At 45.8% G+C, this 19269-nt stretch overlaps 1 protein-coding gene across 1 annotated transcript in view; it reads right to left on the bottom strand.

The window, feature by feature from the left end:
- The window catches only part of Gat (sodium- and chloride-dependent GABA transporter), a 261834-nt gene that overhangs the window by 25544 nt on the left and 217021 nt on the right, over window positions 1-19269 (bottom strand). The window contains exon 3 of the mRNA XM_077640873.1: window positions 7609-7852. Coding sequence (XP_077496999.1) covers window positions 7609-7852 — 244 coding nt within the window. The remainder of the gene's footprint in view (window positions 1-7608; window positions 7853-19269) is intronic.

Raw genomic sequence — 19269 nt, 5'->3', positions numbered from 1 at the left:
CCACGCTAAACAGTACGTCGTTTTTATCTCGCCACGCACACGCATGAATACACAATACGCATACATACATACATACATACATACATACATACATACATACATACATACATACATACATACATACGTACATACATACATACATACATACATACGTACATACATACATACATACATACATACATACATACATACATACATACATACATACATACATACATAATATATACATGCAATGTATGTGCCGTCGCATACTCTGGTCTGCCACTGCATGTTGCATGGCAGCTCGACCTGCTCGTTGTGCTGGTTCGGCTCATGCGGCTAAACTACGGGGCTTCCCGGACTTCTGGTGGAGCGGGCGATCGCGCGCTTCGTCAAGCCCGGGGCATCGCTACATTACCCAAAACTGAGGACACTTGGCGCAGATGCCTTCCCTCTAAACCCACCTCACTTGTACTGGAGGTGCAAACCTTGTTTGCACTGATGCGCGCATTTTGTGATTGTGCTCCTCACCCCATTTCCTTTTCCCCTTTTACATCTCCTCACTCCCCCTCCCCCAGTGCAGGGTAGTCGACTGGAACACCTTTCTGGTAAACATCCTTGCCTTTCCTCATCTTCTCTGTATCGTTTGCAGGGCAAAGAGTGTCCGAAATTTTCCGTCATTGTGAATGGAGACGTGGCTTTCTTCGTAGTTTCTCTCATCAAAACTAGAAGACTTCACGCTGCAGAGTGGGGCGACTAATATTCGAGACATTAGTAAGCGATAAGTTGCATCGTCTGATGTGAAGCTGTCTACGCAAAAACGTCGTTTCAAGATGGACGCCTTCCCGATTTATGGGACCTCCGGTGAGTTCCTGTTGTAAGTTCTTTTGTAACTGTGACTTAAAGCATTTACAAATGGTAAAAACACCTCTTTCATGTACAGAAAGAGCTTTGAACGAAAACCAGTGGATGTTTCAGTCCGAGGCCTGTTACTTCATAGTTTTGATGCCGAACAACATGTGAAAAATCGCTGCACGACAGCAAAATCACCATGGATGCTGATGATTGAGAGAAATACGGCTGCCATTTAGGTACAAAAAAAGCTTGCGCTACACCTCATTCCTTTTACACGTGCCGATGGTCTTGCAGCCTACGTTACTAGGTTCAGTTCCACAGTAGGGTACAATTAAAAAAAATCAGCACTTGGTAGCACTGGGCGGCGGTCCTCGGCGTCCTGTATTACTCCACCATCCAATCTCAAGAGTAAACAAAATCAACTTTTAATGTTTGACTCAGGCACGTAGACCAATTTTTTCGGGGGGGGGGGGGGAGCAGTAGTATAGGTCGAAGCCCAGGGTGGGGGGGGGGGGGGAGTGGCAGGGTCCTTGCCTAACAAGAACACTGCTGGGGGTGAGGGGGTGAGCACGATTTAGAGGGGGGGGGGGGGGGGCTCGGCTTCCCCCCCCCCCCTTGATACGTGCCTGGTTTGATTGCATTAAACAAGTTAGATATCAAAATCCAGAAGTTATAATTGCTTCTTGTGGTTACCTTCTTCTTTAGGGAACAAGAAGAGTTTTAATAACGGACTACTTTTTTGTCGTGGATGAATTCTGTGCGGCGGTCCTGAATGTGGGCGGAGCTTCACTGCCCACTTAAGCTGTATCTGACTGTAATAAGGCCGCTTAGAGCGGATGTGGTCGCCAATGCCCAGCGCAGCGTCCTCATGACGCAAATATCAGGTTACGTTAGGTCAAATCAAAGGGTGGTGTAAGGATTTGCCTCTGGGTGGCCATAAAAATCCCGCAGTGAGGGTAAAAAGCGAAGATTTCTGAGGGCACCTAAGTCTGCTACGTGCATGAATGAGAAAGCATGAAACTTTCTAGAACGCGGAGTTTTTCCACGACCGCGTTGTATTTTTATTATTTCTTAAAATGCGATTTATATGTATTTTATAATTTTCTGTCCTATTATTCTTTGTTTTTATTTTATTCGTTTTTAATGTTTCACTTTTTGTTCTGTTTTATGTTTATTTTATTGATTTTAGTTTTGATGACATTTTATTGACAGGTGAGGCGGACACTTCCGGCGTACTCATGAGGCAACTAAGGCTTTCCCCTTAAAAGGAAGGAAGTGTTGCACGCCATCACATACCGTGGCGTCATCTCTCGGCATCGCCTTCCTGACGCTTTTCAAAGTAGGATATCCCGCGTCGTGCTTCGCTCTCTCTGCGGCTTTGCGACGCATCTCGGTTCGCATAGTCTTAACGTTTAGGCTTTCTGATCCTGTTTAGGCTCCATCTGAGACACGAAACCAGCTTCCGCAATCACGAAGACCAAATGCAATAGCTGTCCCACAACAACCCGATATTTTTGTGCTAGCCGCTACAGTGGTCCAGCAACCAAGGTTTCCAAGCCGTCATTCAGCGCGTGTGTTGACACCATGTGCAGAATAAAAGCTACCTTCGCCACCAGTTGGGAGGTACGCGGTCATTACACACGGGGAAAATGTACAGAGCCCTACCCAGCAATTCTGGACAAAAGCATTTTTGAGCAGAAAACCGTTTATGAACGCATTTTTTTTTTCATATATTGTAAGATTTCACAATAAAAATAAATATATCCGATATCAGCTGACGCAGTCTTGTATTCCTTTTCTATTCACCTTTTTGCTATCGTAAAAAGCGCTCCCCATTGGTTTTCTATGGCTGTCTTAACTGTCTGATGCGGTCGATAGAAACACTTATAAAGAAATAGTTTGAAATGTCTGTACAACATATGTCTGACACGTATGACAAATTGCTCGAAGTATCTAATAGGCATGACAAGGAAATCGAGCTCCTGCGTAAGAGAGTTGACGACATTGAGGCAAACCAGGACGGGCAGCAAATTCGAAAACTGCGTCAGGAATTGAACGAACTGAGCCAGTACAGTAGGCGGCAAAACATGGAAATACATGGAATACCTGTGACAGATGGTGAAGATTTACTGAGCAAAGTAAACAGCCTTGCTGTGAAGCTTGACTTGCCCACACTTGTTGCAAAGGACATTGAAGGGCTACACCGCCTTCCATCTCAACCAGACAAGGTGCCTGTGGTTTTGATCCGTTTTGCCAACCGGTCCACAAAAACAGACTGGATTTCAAAGCGCAAAGAATGCGAAGATGACATTCGCTTCTTTGATAACCTGACGGCTTCTAGCAGGAATTTACTGTGGCTCGCTAAAATGAAGGCTAAGGAAATGAAGTACGCTTTCGTCTGGTCTAAGGAAGGAAAGATCTACGCTCGAAAGCAACCTGCTGCACGAGCCATCAGGATCGCTTGTGAGGAGGACATTGATAAGATGGTTTAATCACTGTTGCTGCGAGTCTGCGTAGTACGCCTGCTCAACAATGGCTTATTTTACTGCCGAGTCATTCACAGACTTTCTAAAGGACGGTGCTTACAATCCTCGCAACACACTATCTCTTTACCACTTGAACTGTCAAAGTCTAAAAAATAAATCAGAAGAAGTAGAAGCTGAATTAACTAAACTGAACTTTAATTTTGACCTTATTGCCTTCACTGAAACATGGTTTACCTCAAATGCAGATGTCAGCGAGTTTCCTGGTTACAAACCCATTTCAGTATTTCGAGATGGAAAGCGTGGTGGTGGTGTATCTTTATATGTGCAAAATTATTTGTGCTTTGAGGTCTTGTCGGATTATTCACTTGTTTGTACTGATTTTGAAACTGTCTGCATTGCTTTTCGTAGAGTTGCTATTATGGTTGTGTATCGCCCCCCTCAAGGAAATTCTGACAATTTTTTTCGCTTCATTGATTGTTTTCTGAAGTTTGCAAACCAAAACAACTGGCGTATCATTGTGCTAGGTGACTTCAATATTAACTTTTTGGAGGATAACGCTCTGAAGATTAATTTAAATGAAATAATGCTGTCTAATGGTTGTGACAATACTATTGAATTGCCTACTCGCATATCCTTGCACTCTGAAACATTAATTGATTTGTGCTTCACTAATTTCCCACCTCAGAGTTGCATATCCGGTGTTTTTTCTTCTGGTATTAGTGATCACTTGCCTTTCTTTTCACTTTTTCTTGATACGATCAAATTGAATAAACCGGTTCACGCTCGTAGAGTTAATGATGAAAAGAGCATCTCCAGATTTTGTCACTTGTTGTCTACAATTAATTGGGTAGATGTATATGGTGAAAATGACTCGTCCCGTGCTTATGATATATTTATTCAGAAGCTGCTTGAATGCTATTACGCCTCGTTCCCAACTCAAACTATAAAAAAACATAGAAAGGCTAGAAAAGAATGGATGACAGGAGCACTTTTGAAACAAATTAAAGAAAAGAACAAAATGTTCTCTCGTTTTTTTGGAAACGCGATGCCCGGATGATTTAGTTAAGTTTAAGAAGTTTCGAAATAAATTAAACTCAGATCTAAAGAAAGCTAAATCTTTTTTCTATATTAATAAGTTTTCGTCAATCTTACACAATCCTAAATTACTTTGGCAAGGTATTAACGTTATTATAGGGAACAGGAAGAATTGTCTTCCCTCTGAGCTGAAAGTCAATGGGGTGAATTATGCTGGAGTTTCACTTGCCAATATGCTGAATGAACACTTTTTAGCTGCCGGAGCATACCGACCTTCTGCTAGTTGTCATTCAACCCGGACTGTCGACTCATACTTACCCTCTTGCAGTACTGAATCTATATTTTTGTCCCCTACTTCAGTGGATGAAGTTATTTCTATCATTAATTCATTTAGGAACACCTGCTCACCTGGAGATGACGAAGTTGCTGCTTTTCCTATCAAATGTGCTGTAAATATTATTGCTGGCCCTCTTACGCATATTTGTAACAGAATGCTACTTTCTGGTGTATTCCCTAGCAAATTAAAAGCCGCGCGCGTTACCGTTTTATTCAAAGGAGGCAACAAAAATGACCCAAATAATTACCGTCCTATTTCGGTATCGCCACTGTTTTCGAAGTTAGCTGAGCGTGTACTCTATAGGCGACTAAACAATTTCTTACAAGCTAAACATCTCATCTGCCCCCAACAGTATGGCTTTCAGGCCGGTAAATCAACAGAATCTGCTCTGTTAGATATTAAAAACTCTATAATTAACAATTTTGAAACTAAGCTTTTTTCTGTTGGAATTTTTCTTGACCTACGCAAAGCTTTCGATTCTGTGCAACATACAATACTGCTCCATAAATTAGACTTACGGGATCCGTGGAGTGGCAAATTCACTTTTGGAAAGTTATCTAACTGCACGGATACAGTACACTAAGATTCATGATGCAAAATCCAGTTTTGGTATGATAAAATTCGGTGTCCCTCAGGGTTCAATTTTGGGACCACTTTTATTTATTCTCTATATTAATGACATTGTAAACATTCCATTAACTCCTAATATCATGATGTATGCCGACGAAACTAATGTCTTTTTTTCCGGCTCCAGTCTCCAAGTAATTGAACACCAATGTAATGCCTGGCTTGAGGAGTTAGCGGTTTGGCTCTATGTTAATCAACTTCAATTAAACGTAAACAAAACAAATTTTATGCTCTTCCATCCAAAAAACAAACCATTAGATCATCACATCAAACTATTTTTTAAGGACTTTAACATCGAGCAAGTTCATAGTTGCCGGTTCCTTGGTGTGTTTTTTCGTAGCGATTTGGGTTGGAGCGATCATATAAACTACATTAGACTAAAAATGGCCAGATCTATTTATGTTATTTATCGTGTTAGACATCTTCTCCCATTACAAGTTAAAAAACAGTTATATTTTGCCCTTGTTCATTCTCACCTGGTGTATTGCAACCTAGTCTGGGGTACATGCAACAAAACTGATTCATACAAATTGCTTTCTCTCTAGAAAAGAGCTCTACGTTTATTAAGTTCAAGTTCATCTGTTGAAGCAAATCTTTTTGAAACATTTCATGTTCGCAATTTCTTTAATTCATACAATTTTAGTTTGGCTCTTCACATTTTTTATAAAGTCAAGCATGACTATAGCTCTTTTTCTAACACTTATAATTCAAGAAACGTTGCGTATGGTCTACGTTCCGTTGCCCTATCTACTGCAAGACCCAGAACAAATTATGGTAAACAAACTACCGATTATCAAATTATAACATTGTGTAATGCCTACCAGTATCTTACTCAGATTGCTTTAGAAAGTTATAGTGTGTCTGTATTCAAGAAAAAACTGACGATTCTTTTCCCCCCCGGTTAAATTTCAGCTAATTCTGTATACTTAGTTTTTTTTTTGAGTGTGTGTTTGTGTTCCCTTTCCTTTATTATTTTTTTGAATGTGCATATTATGAAATGTTTCGTTTATTGTTAATTGATATTTATTATTGTCTATCATTAACTATTTTCTATTGTGATCATGTTTGCTCATTGTTTTTTATCTTTTGTCCATTCGGCCCCCGTTTTCCATGATGTGTGATCGGGGTGTAGGCCTTGTCAGGAGGTATGCTTGGTCTACCTCCTTTAGCCTCACCTCGAGGGCATATTGTATATAATATGGCCAAATAAACATACTACTACTACTAAACATACTACTACTACATATAAGAATAATGGACCATCGCTTTCAATATTTTCGTAACAGTGTCTTGCAATTTTCCAATTTCCAAAATTTTTGCTCGAGAAAGCTGGACATGTATGCACAACGCTAACATGAAAAAATGCAGGACCAATAAATAGCGGGGCAGGCGATCAGTTTTGGGCAATGCCGGCCGATGTGCCACCTTCGACTAGTTCCTTGAATTTAGTAAAGTAGGCGATTGGGTGGTGCGAAGAAGTTTGTTTCAGTCAGCCTCTTCTGCGTCGGTTGATGCTTCCTAAACAGTCTGCTATAGCGCTAACTGCACAGACTAAGCTGCACACACGTTAAACGAGTCCGCCAGGAAGAATCGACTGCAGTGCGTAACGATGGCGACAACAGCGACACGTGCGATTATCTGGTCAGATTGAACCACTAAAGTTAACGTCGCGTTTGTTCGGTAACATTTTGCTAGGAACGGGTGAAATGATCCAATAAAAATTTTCTGCGATAAAATGTGTTTCTCATCAGTGGCTTAAAAATAAAAAAAAAAGTTCAATTTTTAAGTCCAGGTCCCAAGAGGAGGAGCCGGCGAAGTGAACAGATGTTATGCGCTGTTAGTGGAACACTGATCCAGGGACGGATTTATGATCCACCTTCGGAGTAGGAGGTTGTGTGAGGGCGGTCCCATTTGAACCATGTATTTCTCGGGCCCTTTTCGTAAAAAAAAATGGAATTCAGCGTGGTTGTGGTTTGGAACATTTCGCGCGTGGGGGCGGGGGGGGGGGACCATTCTTCCCCACCGCCATAAATCCATTCCTGCCCTGTTCCTTTTGCGATAGCTGATGGAGTTCCGCGCAACATCTAACGACCTCACGTAGTGTGCATCCATTAAGTCTTAGCAGCGTACATCCGTTCACTAACACGATGGCGGAGAGTTCACGACCACACCTGCAGCTGCTTAGGCTTCGCACCTGGAGGCGACGCTAGCAAGCCACAGCTCTCCCTTGCCGCGACAGTGTGACGCCGGGGGTGCAGTGCGACACGAAGCGCCTGGACGTGTACTCACTCCCAGTATTCCTTGACGGGGCTCCGGAGCAGCTTCGGGTCCGGGCAGACGGCTCCGCGCACGCTCGAGCAGTTGACAGGCTCGTACTCGGAGCGGCAGTTGGGCGTGTTCCACCAGTTGTCGCACGAGCGCCAGGGCACGTCCGACGAGAGCGCCGAGTAGATGTAGTACAGGGACCAGGCCAGCACCACGATGTAGTACGAGTTGAGCCAGAAGGACATCACGGCAGCCGCGTAGCCCACGCCTGCGCAGGACGGGTCAAGGGTCGTGAACAGGCCGTGCGGTAACACGGAACGCGAGTGGCAAATCCCTCAGCCAAGCTCTTTTTGCCGGAATCAGCACATTAGCACTCATGACAGAAACTTCAAAGCAAGAGTGCGTGGCAAGGGTGGCAAGAGAAACAAACCTCTGGCCTGATTCTCAAACACGGGGATATGAGAGCTAAGATGGGAGGCTCTGGCGAATGCCGCTGAGAGTTCAAGATTGGAAGTCAGCTGGACGACACAGTCGTGGTGTATGCAGCTACTACGCGAACCCTGTTTCTATTGCTGACATCACTCAATGTCAGGTCTTTGCAGTCACAAGAGCAGACACACACCGGAGCCATTATCATCATCCGACTCACTTCCGATATTGAGCTCAAGACTGAAAACGGCGCGAAAAACGGGACAAGATAAAGAGAAGCCACACACGCAGCATTGAACTTACAACTGAGTGTATTTCATGCGAAAGCGCAATAAATAGAGGAAGTACGCATAAAATAAACTAAAACAACCCCACGATATAAGACATACTATTGCAGGTCAATATCTAAAAAGGCTATCTCTTTTCTCGATGAGCGAAGAGACGGCACGCTCAAGCACTTGTCACCTCTCGTGTGGATGACGAAAGCTTCGTACAGTGCCCGTTTTTGTTGGCTTGCGTACGTGCGCAGCACTTTGCTTTTGTGGAACACTCGCCAAGCATGTGACAACATGCAAATGCGCTCCCCAGTTCCACAAAAGCAAAGTGCTGCGCACGTACGCAAGCCAACAAAAACGGGCACTGTACGAAGCTTTCGTGAACCACACGAGAGGTGACAAGTGCTTGAGCGTGCCGTCTCTACGCTTACAGAGAAAAGAGATACCCTTTTCAGATATTGACCTGCAATAGTATGTCTTATATCGTGGGGTTGTTTTAGTTTATTTTATGCGTACTTCCTCTATTTATTGCGCTTTCGCATGAAATACACTCAGTTGTAAGTTCAATGCTGCGTGTGTTTTGCTTCTCTCTATCTTGTCCCGTTTTTCGCGCTGTTTTCAGTCTTGAATCATGAACCAACTGGCCCAACAATCCTCCCTTTTGATCTTGAGCTGCAGATGTGTTACAGAGTGGTAACCGCCGTGTGAAGTTTACTTGTTAAACTCAAGGTTATCACATAAATGTGTGAGCGCAAGCACACGTGAGCGTGAGCACCGCAGCGGTGGCCAAGTGGCAACCGCCTCGCATGCGGGAGGTGCGGGGTTCGATCCCCTGCGCCGCCGGGTACCCACCGGTGATAGAACAGTTACCAGCTTTCCCCTAGCCTGGTGCTCGGTTTATTTAGGGTGGAATGCTCGGGAAATGGGTCTTTGACCCCACCTTGAGAAATCGAAAATACCTTGTGTCATGGCGCTCTTTGGCCGTAGATGCCCTTGGGCCATAAAAATCCATAATCACCATCAGCGTAAGTGAGTGATTGTGAGTCGATATGAGCGTAATTGTGAATATAAAGACGTGAGTGTGAGGGAGTGGTGCGAGTTGGAGAGGACATGATTGTGATTGAGGCATCTCTCATGGTGCCAACGTATATGCAGGGCTTTTTGGCAGGTGCAATTCGTGTAGGACTATAGAAACCGTGCTGCATTGATAACATCGTTAGATCATTATGAGGCATCGAACGCGCGCATGAAAGGCGCATATGACTGCGTAACTCACGATACCACTCCAGACGGTTTAGATTATGCCGGAATTGGTAGACGCGGTTTATGTTGGATACGTAGGTCATCTTTCGTGCGCGCTGAGAGCATAGCCCAACACCCTTTTGGCAACCCTTGGCATGGTGTGCTACAGGATGTGTTGCTAAGCCTACTTCTCTCGAACCTTAGATTCTTCGTTCTTTAGATTTGCGACCAAAATCGGCCCAACTATCAATACAACCGGTCGATATCTACGTTTGTACATCTCATGCGACGGTCGCGCCACTTGGTACGAGATTTTAAAAGAAGGCATCGGTAATTCCACCTTGCCCTCGTCGGCATAGCTCTGAGATTTAAACTGACAGTGGTTGCTTAGCTGTGTTGCACGCAAATGTAACGTTCCGCTACAGGTATCATTGGTACACATGCACACAATGAGCCAAAGCTTAGAGCCCAGGGGGTTTGCTTCCGAACCACACCATGTAGTTCGAAATGCATCCCGACGTTCCCAAAGCCTGCAAAGTAACAATATTTCTGATCCTGGCCCCTCCAATGGATTCTACAAGAGCCCAACAATACGGTTTAGAAGGAAAACCCCAGCAACGTTTGACATTAAGCCTTGATTTTATTGAGGTTGCTACCGGCCGAGATCTATCGTGGAGCCTTTATATCGATCATGAATAAAACACTGGCCGCAGTTGTCTTCATATTCTCCCCTCTCGGGTGAGTGTCACAAAGCCCACCCGCGCGGTCTACGCTATGCAACTGCACAGTGCATTGTTATGGGGCTTCCTGCGATAAGGTGCACCTGTAGTCTACAAGATTGCGAAGATAAATTTCCGAGCCCTGTAAGTTAAGCTCTCCGTACACCTCTGTGCTCACCGAATGCATCTCCTAGGCGGAAGCCGATATCCTCGCTAAAACACAACCCAATCACTATGCGTGCATTGCGGACGGCACTGTGAGGACTGACGAGGAAAGCTGGCTATCCACAGAAGCTTAGAAGCGTGGCATCGACAAGATTATGGAGCAATCTGCGCGGCATAAAGGCTCTTGCAGATACGAAAAGATATGTGCACCTTTATGGGGCATGGAAGCAAAAATTTTTAGGGGACTGTTGCATAGTTGCTATGGTTCGTCTGCACCGCACGTTCTCCACCAAGCATTACGCCGAAGAACGAATTCATTTCGATAGCGTATTGTTTAATTACGCTCTCAATGTCGTTATTTTGAGCAAAAAATCCGAGTGCTCAGCGTTTAGTATGTTCGCCGCGAGATAAACACCGCTCATAGCGTGTTAAAGTGTGCGGTGACTATTACAGTTGCTCTATCTTCTCTCATATGATGCTGCCAAATGCGAAATATGCACGTTCGATATAATTCTAATGTAATCTACCAGTTGTATGAGCAAAGTATGTATCAGTATTGATACAACTCCACGGAGGTATAAGGAATATGACAGCACTTAGCGCTTTAATAATTGACTAAATCGAAGGACACCCTTCGTGGGAAAGCTGTTGTTGTCTGAGAAAGGAGATCAGTTTATTTATAAGGGTTTCATTCTTTCTAGTTATAATCACTCAGCAAGCGCAACGTGAATGAAGCATAATCTTTGTCAGCCCTTGTGGCGCACAGAAAGATATGACTGAGCCGTTTTTTCAAAACTGATCATGCGAACCCAGATAACAAAAACGCCACCGTTCAACCCATCTACCCAAGTTTCATCACGCACAGGTTATTCGCAGAAGTTCGGAATTTTGCTGCACTACTGCTTACTTGGAATCTTTTATTCCTATTGCCAGAACATCGGGACAGCTCCGGCCAGTGCCGCTAAGCCTAGCGGCCTAATGTGCTTCAACGACAGCCACCAGGTCATTATCTTTTTTGATTACTTGATGGATGCTGTCAACGCGCTATTTTGAATGTTCAAACCGCGCACAAAGTAGTGGCAGCCAAGAGAACTAGAAGTGCTTGTACCTAATTCATGGTATTGTGAAAGTCAGTGGAGTTCAGACGCGTATACGGCAGTTTTACGTACTACTAACAACAGTCAAAAATTTAGAACGAGGTTGCGGGAACATTTTGCTGTAGATAACAAGCTATACTCTTTTTTTCACATTGTAATCATGTATAACGATAACGCGACATTTTCACGTAGCGTCTCAAGCCAAAGTTCTCTAAAGGCGAGAACAAGGGTTCTCCTTACCTTACACAGATTTAGATCCACACAGGTGCCATTAATTTGCTCCGATAAGCGGCTAAGAAACAAACTCTGTCGCCTGCTTACTTTTGGCAAAGACGATATATATTCGTTATACATGCCGTTTTTAGTACCGAATACATATTCTTTCCTTTGTAACTGCTTTACATTCGAATTGCAGTTGCAACTGCTCCAAAATAGTTTCAACCTTGCAGTACCGTCTGCTACGCCTTTGTTTTTACGATGAAATATTTACCACGTACTGAACGCTTTTCATATTCTTGCGTGATCTGTAGTTTCTTTATTATGCAGCCCTGTATAATGATGCCGTCCTATTTTAACGTCCGCCCGCCTTCAAAAATTCATGCGGCTAAGTCGATGAAATTTCATTTACTTGCATCTCAGGCGTACTGAGTGATATTCAATGATGCACATTGTATTCGCATGATCACATCTATTGCAGAGTGCACTGAAAGAAGGCGATGAAATTACATTTTTCGCTAAAATTGCCTTCCACAACCGTTCTACTACGGGTGTAAGTGAGTTAGTTTCTGTGATTGTAAATTGCCAGTTGTGCAGTGTCTTTGTATATGCCGTTGTAATCACTCGTTCTCTCCGGGAATTCCCTCCCCAAGGGAATATGAATGCAATCGTATGGGCTACGAGCAGGACGACTTTTCACTGCAGAGCTGAGAGCCGAAATCCACGGCGACAGCTTGTCATCTTAGGTACCAAGGGCGCGGGCCTCTGGAATACACGCTTTCAGGTGCATCGCTTTCACCATTAGTCCCATTTGCCGCCTCTTTATGTTCGGCCTGCAAGTCGCGCTGTGCTGTGAAGTCACGGTTCTGGTGGGCGCTACGTTCTGGCGGGTGCCACGCGAGCACCCACCAGAACACTGCTAGGCCAACTTATGACGTCGCAGGATTTCCGGTTATTGATGCAGACAGTGACTCCTCACGTGCCGGGCAATCTCCATCGCAATGTCATTGTCGTGCGGAAAGCACAAATTCAGGAGGCACTTTTCAGCGCTGCACTATGGTTCGCGCGTTGAGGCTCCGAGAAATGTGACGAGGCGCCGGAGATTTAGACGGGGCGGGACAGTAAGCGAGCGCGTACTTTATGAACCGTGCAAAAGTTGTCATCCGTGAAATCTGCAGTGTGCGTGTGTGTACCTCTCTCATAGCACAGCTTGAGCTATCCTTGTAATTGCCACCGCGCGCTCCCGTGATTATCGATTGTCGGCGGGACGACAAAGGTATGGCGGGACGCCCGGTGGACTCCTCGCCATCCCTTCTGGCCAACACACCATCGCCACCGGCAACAACAGCCGGCAAAAAGAAGGGCGAAGCTCAACGAAGAGCATCGTCAGACTGCGACGTGCATCCGAGCCTCGAAGTGGTGGCGAGCGGTGCGAGGCAGCGAAACGGTCGATAGTCTCTTTCATGCCTGTTTCCGCCTAATTAAACTTTCGCCTTTTTCACTATCGTGAGCTAACTTTCTTTTCTTAGTGGCATACGGCCACAGAACTAAATAACAGATGGACGGATGCTCGCCATTAAAGATTGTAGACGCTGTTGCTCGACGCGATTCCAGTGCTTTGTAAGAAACGTCTTGTGCGTGGCCGACCTACTTTTGACTGCACAGCAGAGGATCACTGTCCGCTTGACTGCAGGCAAATGACAAAGGCAATGCTGTCGACGCTTCGCCTACACTGGGCGACTAGCAGCGATTTGAGAATTATTTTTGAATTTTAATGCGGAGCCATTTAGTGGTGAGGCACACGCCGACTCACGAAGATTAAGCTAGCTCCTGCAAAGTGTCGCCTTAAAGGACTTTCGCAGTGATTGCGGGGGCTTTATACTCGGCCGCCGCGATTCTTGTGCGACGCGGGGAGAAAAGAATGAATGAAAACGGCGCGACCAACGCCGATCCGCGAGACAAGGCTCCGGCGGCGGTCTGGCCAGAGTGGTGCAGATCAAGCGGCCGCCTCGAAGAATGGGCTTTCGGGGCACCCGCCAAATTGGACGGGCGCGGAGAGTCGGCTATCCTTTGTGCGTCGGCGGCCCCGATGGGCGCCAAGGCTGCAAGATCGCGCACAAAAGGAGGACCCCCGAAAGGGGAGACGGCTACCAAGTGTCTCACTCCTAAAACTGCCTTCGCATCAGTCCACCAAGCAAAGCAAGATCCATTCCCGCTCTCCCGCTTCTCTGCGGCCTTCTTCTCTCCCCGAGGGACTCTTCTTCGACAGTGTGGGAACACACAACTTGGAGCTCTGATGCAACGTGACGCGCCAGGATCGGGAGTAACTCAAAGCGGACCCCTCGTGGTTCTTGGCAAGCGACTTTCCAAATAATGGCTTTGGCAAGAGCGATCACCTCTCCCGCGGCCTTCAGCCTCATTCGGGCTTCGAAGAAGCTGCTCGCGCTGATGAAATCGCCGCTTTCGTAGTTGACGGGTATAGGACGGGGAGATATCCATGTCACTGGTGACTGCCGGCGTGGAACCCTGTGCACCAAAGTCACGGTGCCTTTCGACGCCGTGGCTCTGGCACTGAGCACTGCGAAGTGTGAGCCCGCCAGGTAGAGAAAACATATGTATTTTTTTACATATAGAGAGCGCAGGAACGGCCTATAGCAGAGACAGAGAGAGGCAGGGACACGGTGGCCCACCGTCGCGGACAGCGGTGGTCACCGTACATGCTAAGAAAATCAGTACATGCTAAGAAAAACATCAAGAGAAGCATCCCTTCCTCACCATGGCGCCAGCATGCTTAAAACGTTAATAAACAAGAATGGTGAGTTGTGCGAGTTGGATGTAGTTCATTCTGGCGGTAAATTCAGCGCGGAGGGACGAAGGACACAGAAAGCCTGTTTTGTCCCCTTTCTGTGACCTTCGTCCCTTCGCGCTGAATTTACCGCCAAAATTAACAAACAAGTACTGGAAGACTAATAAAGAACAGGTGGAATGCCGGATGACGTGTCAGAGCCAGCCAAACAGAAAAAGACAAAAACTATCGTCCATCCTTACAAGCGTAGTGCCAGCCACATCAAAAATATTGTCTTTAGAGTTGGTACGCAAATTACTTTTTTTGCACCAGTGCATGCCACTGAAAATGTCCTGCCTATTTCTTTGTCAAGAGTAGGGACCAGCAAGAAGCGTTTCTCAGGACTGGTAGTACAAGTTATAGATGGTGCTGGCTCCACTGTTTCAGTCACCCTCGGCTAAATGTTTAGAGCCCTCTTTATTCTTCAGACGACCACTCGATCCCCTGCGCAGACACTGTTAAATACAAACGCTCTCTGCATGCTCCCGAATGGGGGCCCCATGATTCAAACAAGGTAAACCTCGTAAAGCCATCCTTGGTCAATGAAAGCGCCTCGTTGAAAGCCAGCGAGTCAGCGAGGTTGTTATCTTTCATACGCTCCGAATAGATCTCTCTCCGCTTACGCAGTTTTTCGTGGCAAATGACGACCCAGGAACGTGTAAGCAATGTTGAAAAATACTGAGTATTATTCATTGCTTCCGGCACTGGAACAAAAAGTTGATAATATTTTTTTTAATCAGCACTGAAAATATTCTGACGCATCCCTTGAACCCTTTTCATGATGATTCACTGACTCACCACAGCACTGTCTTTGAGCTTTTATGATTCCTGGAAATATTTATTGTACTTATAGCGCTAAAATGGACGATAGCTTAGAAACACGCGAAACGTTAAATTCGCAATCCTATTTGGAACTAAAAAGGCCTAAGTAGCAAGTGTGTAGTAAAACATCGAACATGAACGTCACTTTTCGAAACGCCTGCGGTCGCTTTCTCAGGTTTGCGTGCCGCCGGCTTTTTGCATTTAGTGTAGAGCGCATCTATTCGCTTGCGTCCACCCCGTGGAGCATTCCAGATTCCGAACATGATTGCTAGCTTCCGATTCAACCAGCCCCATCAAGTGTCTGTTGGCGCACTGCCGCTGAACGTGTGGGAGTGCTGGTCGGCCATAAAACGCACAGAACATGAGTCGATAGGATGGACGATCCATGACGATGATAATGATTTATGCCTTCTCTAGTTTGAATCAGCGCAAGCTGTCATCACTGCGGCTCTTTAAACGCATCCTTCTGAGCTTCCCGTGGTGGCAGTCAACTGTGCTACTAGCTCCGCGCCGGAATTAGTTGGAATCCAGCTCTGAACTAAGCCTTTCTGTTTCTATCATGTGACAAGTACTTCGGACAGAAGTCTTGTTCAGCGTCGGCTTCGACTACGGTTCCGGCTTGAGGTTCGGCGTAAGCATGTTGACTAGGAGTGCCGAGAATGGGAGCTGAAAGCACTTCCAGCTTAGCTGCAACGAGCGCTAAACCAAATTTCTGATGAGCTGCTTAGCTAGGTCAGAAATCACCGCGATCAATCACTATGCGTGTGCAGAAGGGGCTGGGTACTGCGTGCCGCTTTATTGCGGTAAAGATTACGTTTGGCATTCCGGCAGATGCCTTAAGGAACGGCTGCGCGAACGCCGGAGCAATTTGCAAAAAAAAAAAAAACTGTTCAGACGCACCATCTGGACGCCCGCCGGCCGTATTCTATATACTGTCCATTTTCCGTTGGCCATTTCACCCTTTTGTCATTGGTCACTGAGATATATCTGCGGCTTTCGGGCGTCTGTGGTACGCGACCAGCCATTTGGAAGGATGGAGACCTCACCATTTGCTGTGACGTGCAGCCAATAGTGAGGTCCGGTTGCCAACGACCCAATGGCCGGATCGATTCTCGAAGACGCTTAAAAGCAGCTAGTATATGCATGACCAATGAAAGATGACCAAATGGACGAGAAATGGAAAATGGAAAATGGACAGCCTATAGAATATGGCCCCTGGGTGCGCACTTAAAGCGCTGCGGTTCTGTGCCAATGTTTTAAGATCTGCTTTCTGCTGCGAAGTACTGCAACAAGGCAACCAGAGAGGTAATAGTTAAGATTTTGAAAGCAATAAAAGAGGTTATGAGTCAAGTATGCACAAAATTGAAATACTGCATGATAATTACTGCCCGTAAGAAGGCATCGCGACTCCATGAGCTCGGTTGAATGCTTTCCAGCACTGACATTCCATGCGCCACCTGACGTTAAAAGACGCGATTCTCTCTGCCCTATCCCGCACAGCGTAAAGAAGTGAGCAGGCTTGTGCAGAGCGCTCGAGCTGTGTGCTTCGAAATAAGCACAGCAGAACCTCAGCGAAACTGCCCGTGGGGGCGCGGTGCTCTTGCCTTTGTCGCTTGGGAGCCTACAGTCTAAAGAGAAAGGAGTGAAAATGGAGTGAGCTATCCCTTTAGTGCACTCCCTTTTATGAAAGGGAGCGCGATAGAGGACAACTTACTCCCTCTTTTACTCCCATACGGGCGTATTCGTGTTTAGAATGGATGCTGGTGTGCCTGGACGCAAAAGTTCTCAGTGAAACTCATTGCCCGCTTTGAAAGTGCGCAGACGACCACTTGAGCTATCAGGCAGATACAGCTAAGCCTTGTTCTGGGCTAGTTGGTTCGAGTTTTTTGTAAGCAGAGCGCTCAAAATTACGAAGGGTACTTGAGATTACTTATGCGCTTTGAAGGCGAAATCCTTAATTTTGCAACTTATATTCCATATCTTCCTTTCTAATGACACATCTACTCATTAGCATACAGTCGTAAGGCAATGCATGCGCTAGGGTCACCTTTATTCGCGAATAAGCTTCGAGGTTTCGTGGCCTGTGGGTTGAGTGCTCGCTTGGCAATCCCCACCTCTGGAAAAATACTTTTTCTTTGCTGTGAAAATTAATGGGGGCTTTGCGGTCGACTTTTCCTGTACACCGACAACAACGCTGGGTTTCATTGCTAATGGGCCATATAAAGATTTAGCCTATAAAAAAACATGGACGACACAACAGATGGGACTGGCGCTAGCCAGCCCTACTCACGACTGCACGAAGCCAGCGGTGACGACCAATATGAAAGAAATGTAAATTTGGCAGCGATGACAGCAGTTGGCGTAACTATCACTGCGTGGGAGACAAGCAGAGGCGCCCACACTTGCGAAGAGTATAAAAATAAAGCTCGAGTCATTATTTTATTGCGATGCAAATAGAATGTTACGCATTCTAGCATGGCGCGAACAATCACGTGCCTACACAACGAGCAAATGACAAAACAGAGATCGTGCTCGTGCATGATAGTTGACTGTTTCCCCAGATTATTGGCGTTAAGGTTGTGCGCTTTGGTCTGCGAAATCGCGATGTTTTTAAAACAGGCGCTCAGGACAACTCCGTCCCAGTTTTGCACTTAGTAAAAAAAAAAACCGGCTTTATGTCTCTCTGGTTATGTTGTTTTTTATTCAGCAGCAAAAGAGGCAAGTCTTGTCGAGAAAAGCGGATTTTGAAAGAGAATTTTCTCTCGCAACACTGAATTCAAACTTGCGAAGTCATGAACGAATACGATTCCGTAACCGCCGCTTGGAGGCGAACGGTAGAGCAGCCCAGGCTGAATTCTCTCCGCACTCACACAATAAAATTTAAGCGTTTTGACGCCACCGAAGAATTCTCGTGAAATTGGTCTGTGGCAGTGATATCGCCGTATTTCATTTTTTTTAAACTCTGCCTATAGGTTTCGAAAGCACCGTTTCCAATGGGAGCTTCTTCTTTGCCGTTAGAACCTGATAATACATCGACACAGAGCAGATTCAATTTGCGCTCGACATTGCGCCTTCTGGGCAATGAGCGCGTTTCTTCAGCAAACATTCACCGGCAAGTTCGAAGCGATGTCCGCCGCGCACATTTCGGTGCCGCCAAGTATCGGCCACCTATCATCATGAGCAGCAGGATAAAGGCATTTCACATATCTCTCCAAATAACCTTCTCCGGTGCCAGCTGCAGCCACCGTATCCTCGCAAACTCATCCGCCCACTTAACTTCTGTTGACCCCTGCTACGCTCGCTTTCTCTTGGAATCCACTCCGTTACCCTTAAGGACCAGCGGTTATCTTGCCTTCGCATTACATGCCCTGCCCAAGCCCATTTCTTTCTCTTGATTTCGACTAGGATGTCATTAAAACCCGCGTTTGTTCCCTCACCCACCCTGCCCGCTTCCGGTCTCTTAATGTTACACCTATCATTTTTCTTTCCATGGCTCACTGCGTTGTCCTTAACTTAAGCTGAACCCTCTTCGTCTGGAACCCCGTTCCACCCGTAGGTGAATACCGGTAAGATACAAACGTTGTACAGTTTCCGCTTGAGGGATATTGGTAAACTGCTATTCATGATCTGCGAGGACCTGCCAAATGTGCTCCACGCCGTTCTTATCCTTCTAGTCATTTCACTCCTGTAATCCGGATCTGCGGTCACTGCCTGCCCTAAGTACACGTATTCCGTCACAACTTCTAGCAACTCGCCACCAATTATAACCTGCTGTTCTCTTCTGAGACTGTTCAACTTTGCTTTGTTTTTCTGCATGTTAATTTTTAGGCCCTCCATTCTGCTCTTCCTCTTTAACTGATTAATCATGCTTTGCA

The sequence above is a fragment of the Amblyomma americanum genome, chromosome 10 (assembly GCF_052857255.1).
Source record: "Amblyomma americanum isolate KBUSLIRL-KWMA chromosome 10, ASM5285725v1, whole genome shotgun sequence".
Lineage (NCBI taxonomy): Eukaryota > Metazoa > Arthropoda > Arachnida > Ixodida > Ixodidae > Amblyomma > Amblyomma americanum.
This window is presented reverse-complemented; position numbering and strand designations above follow the sequence as displayed.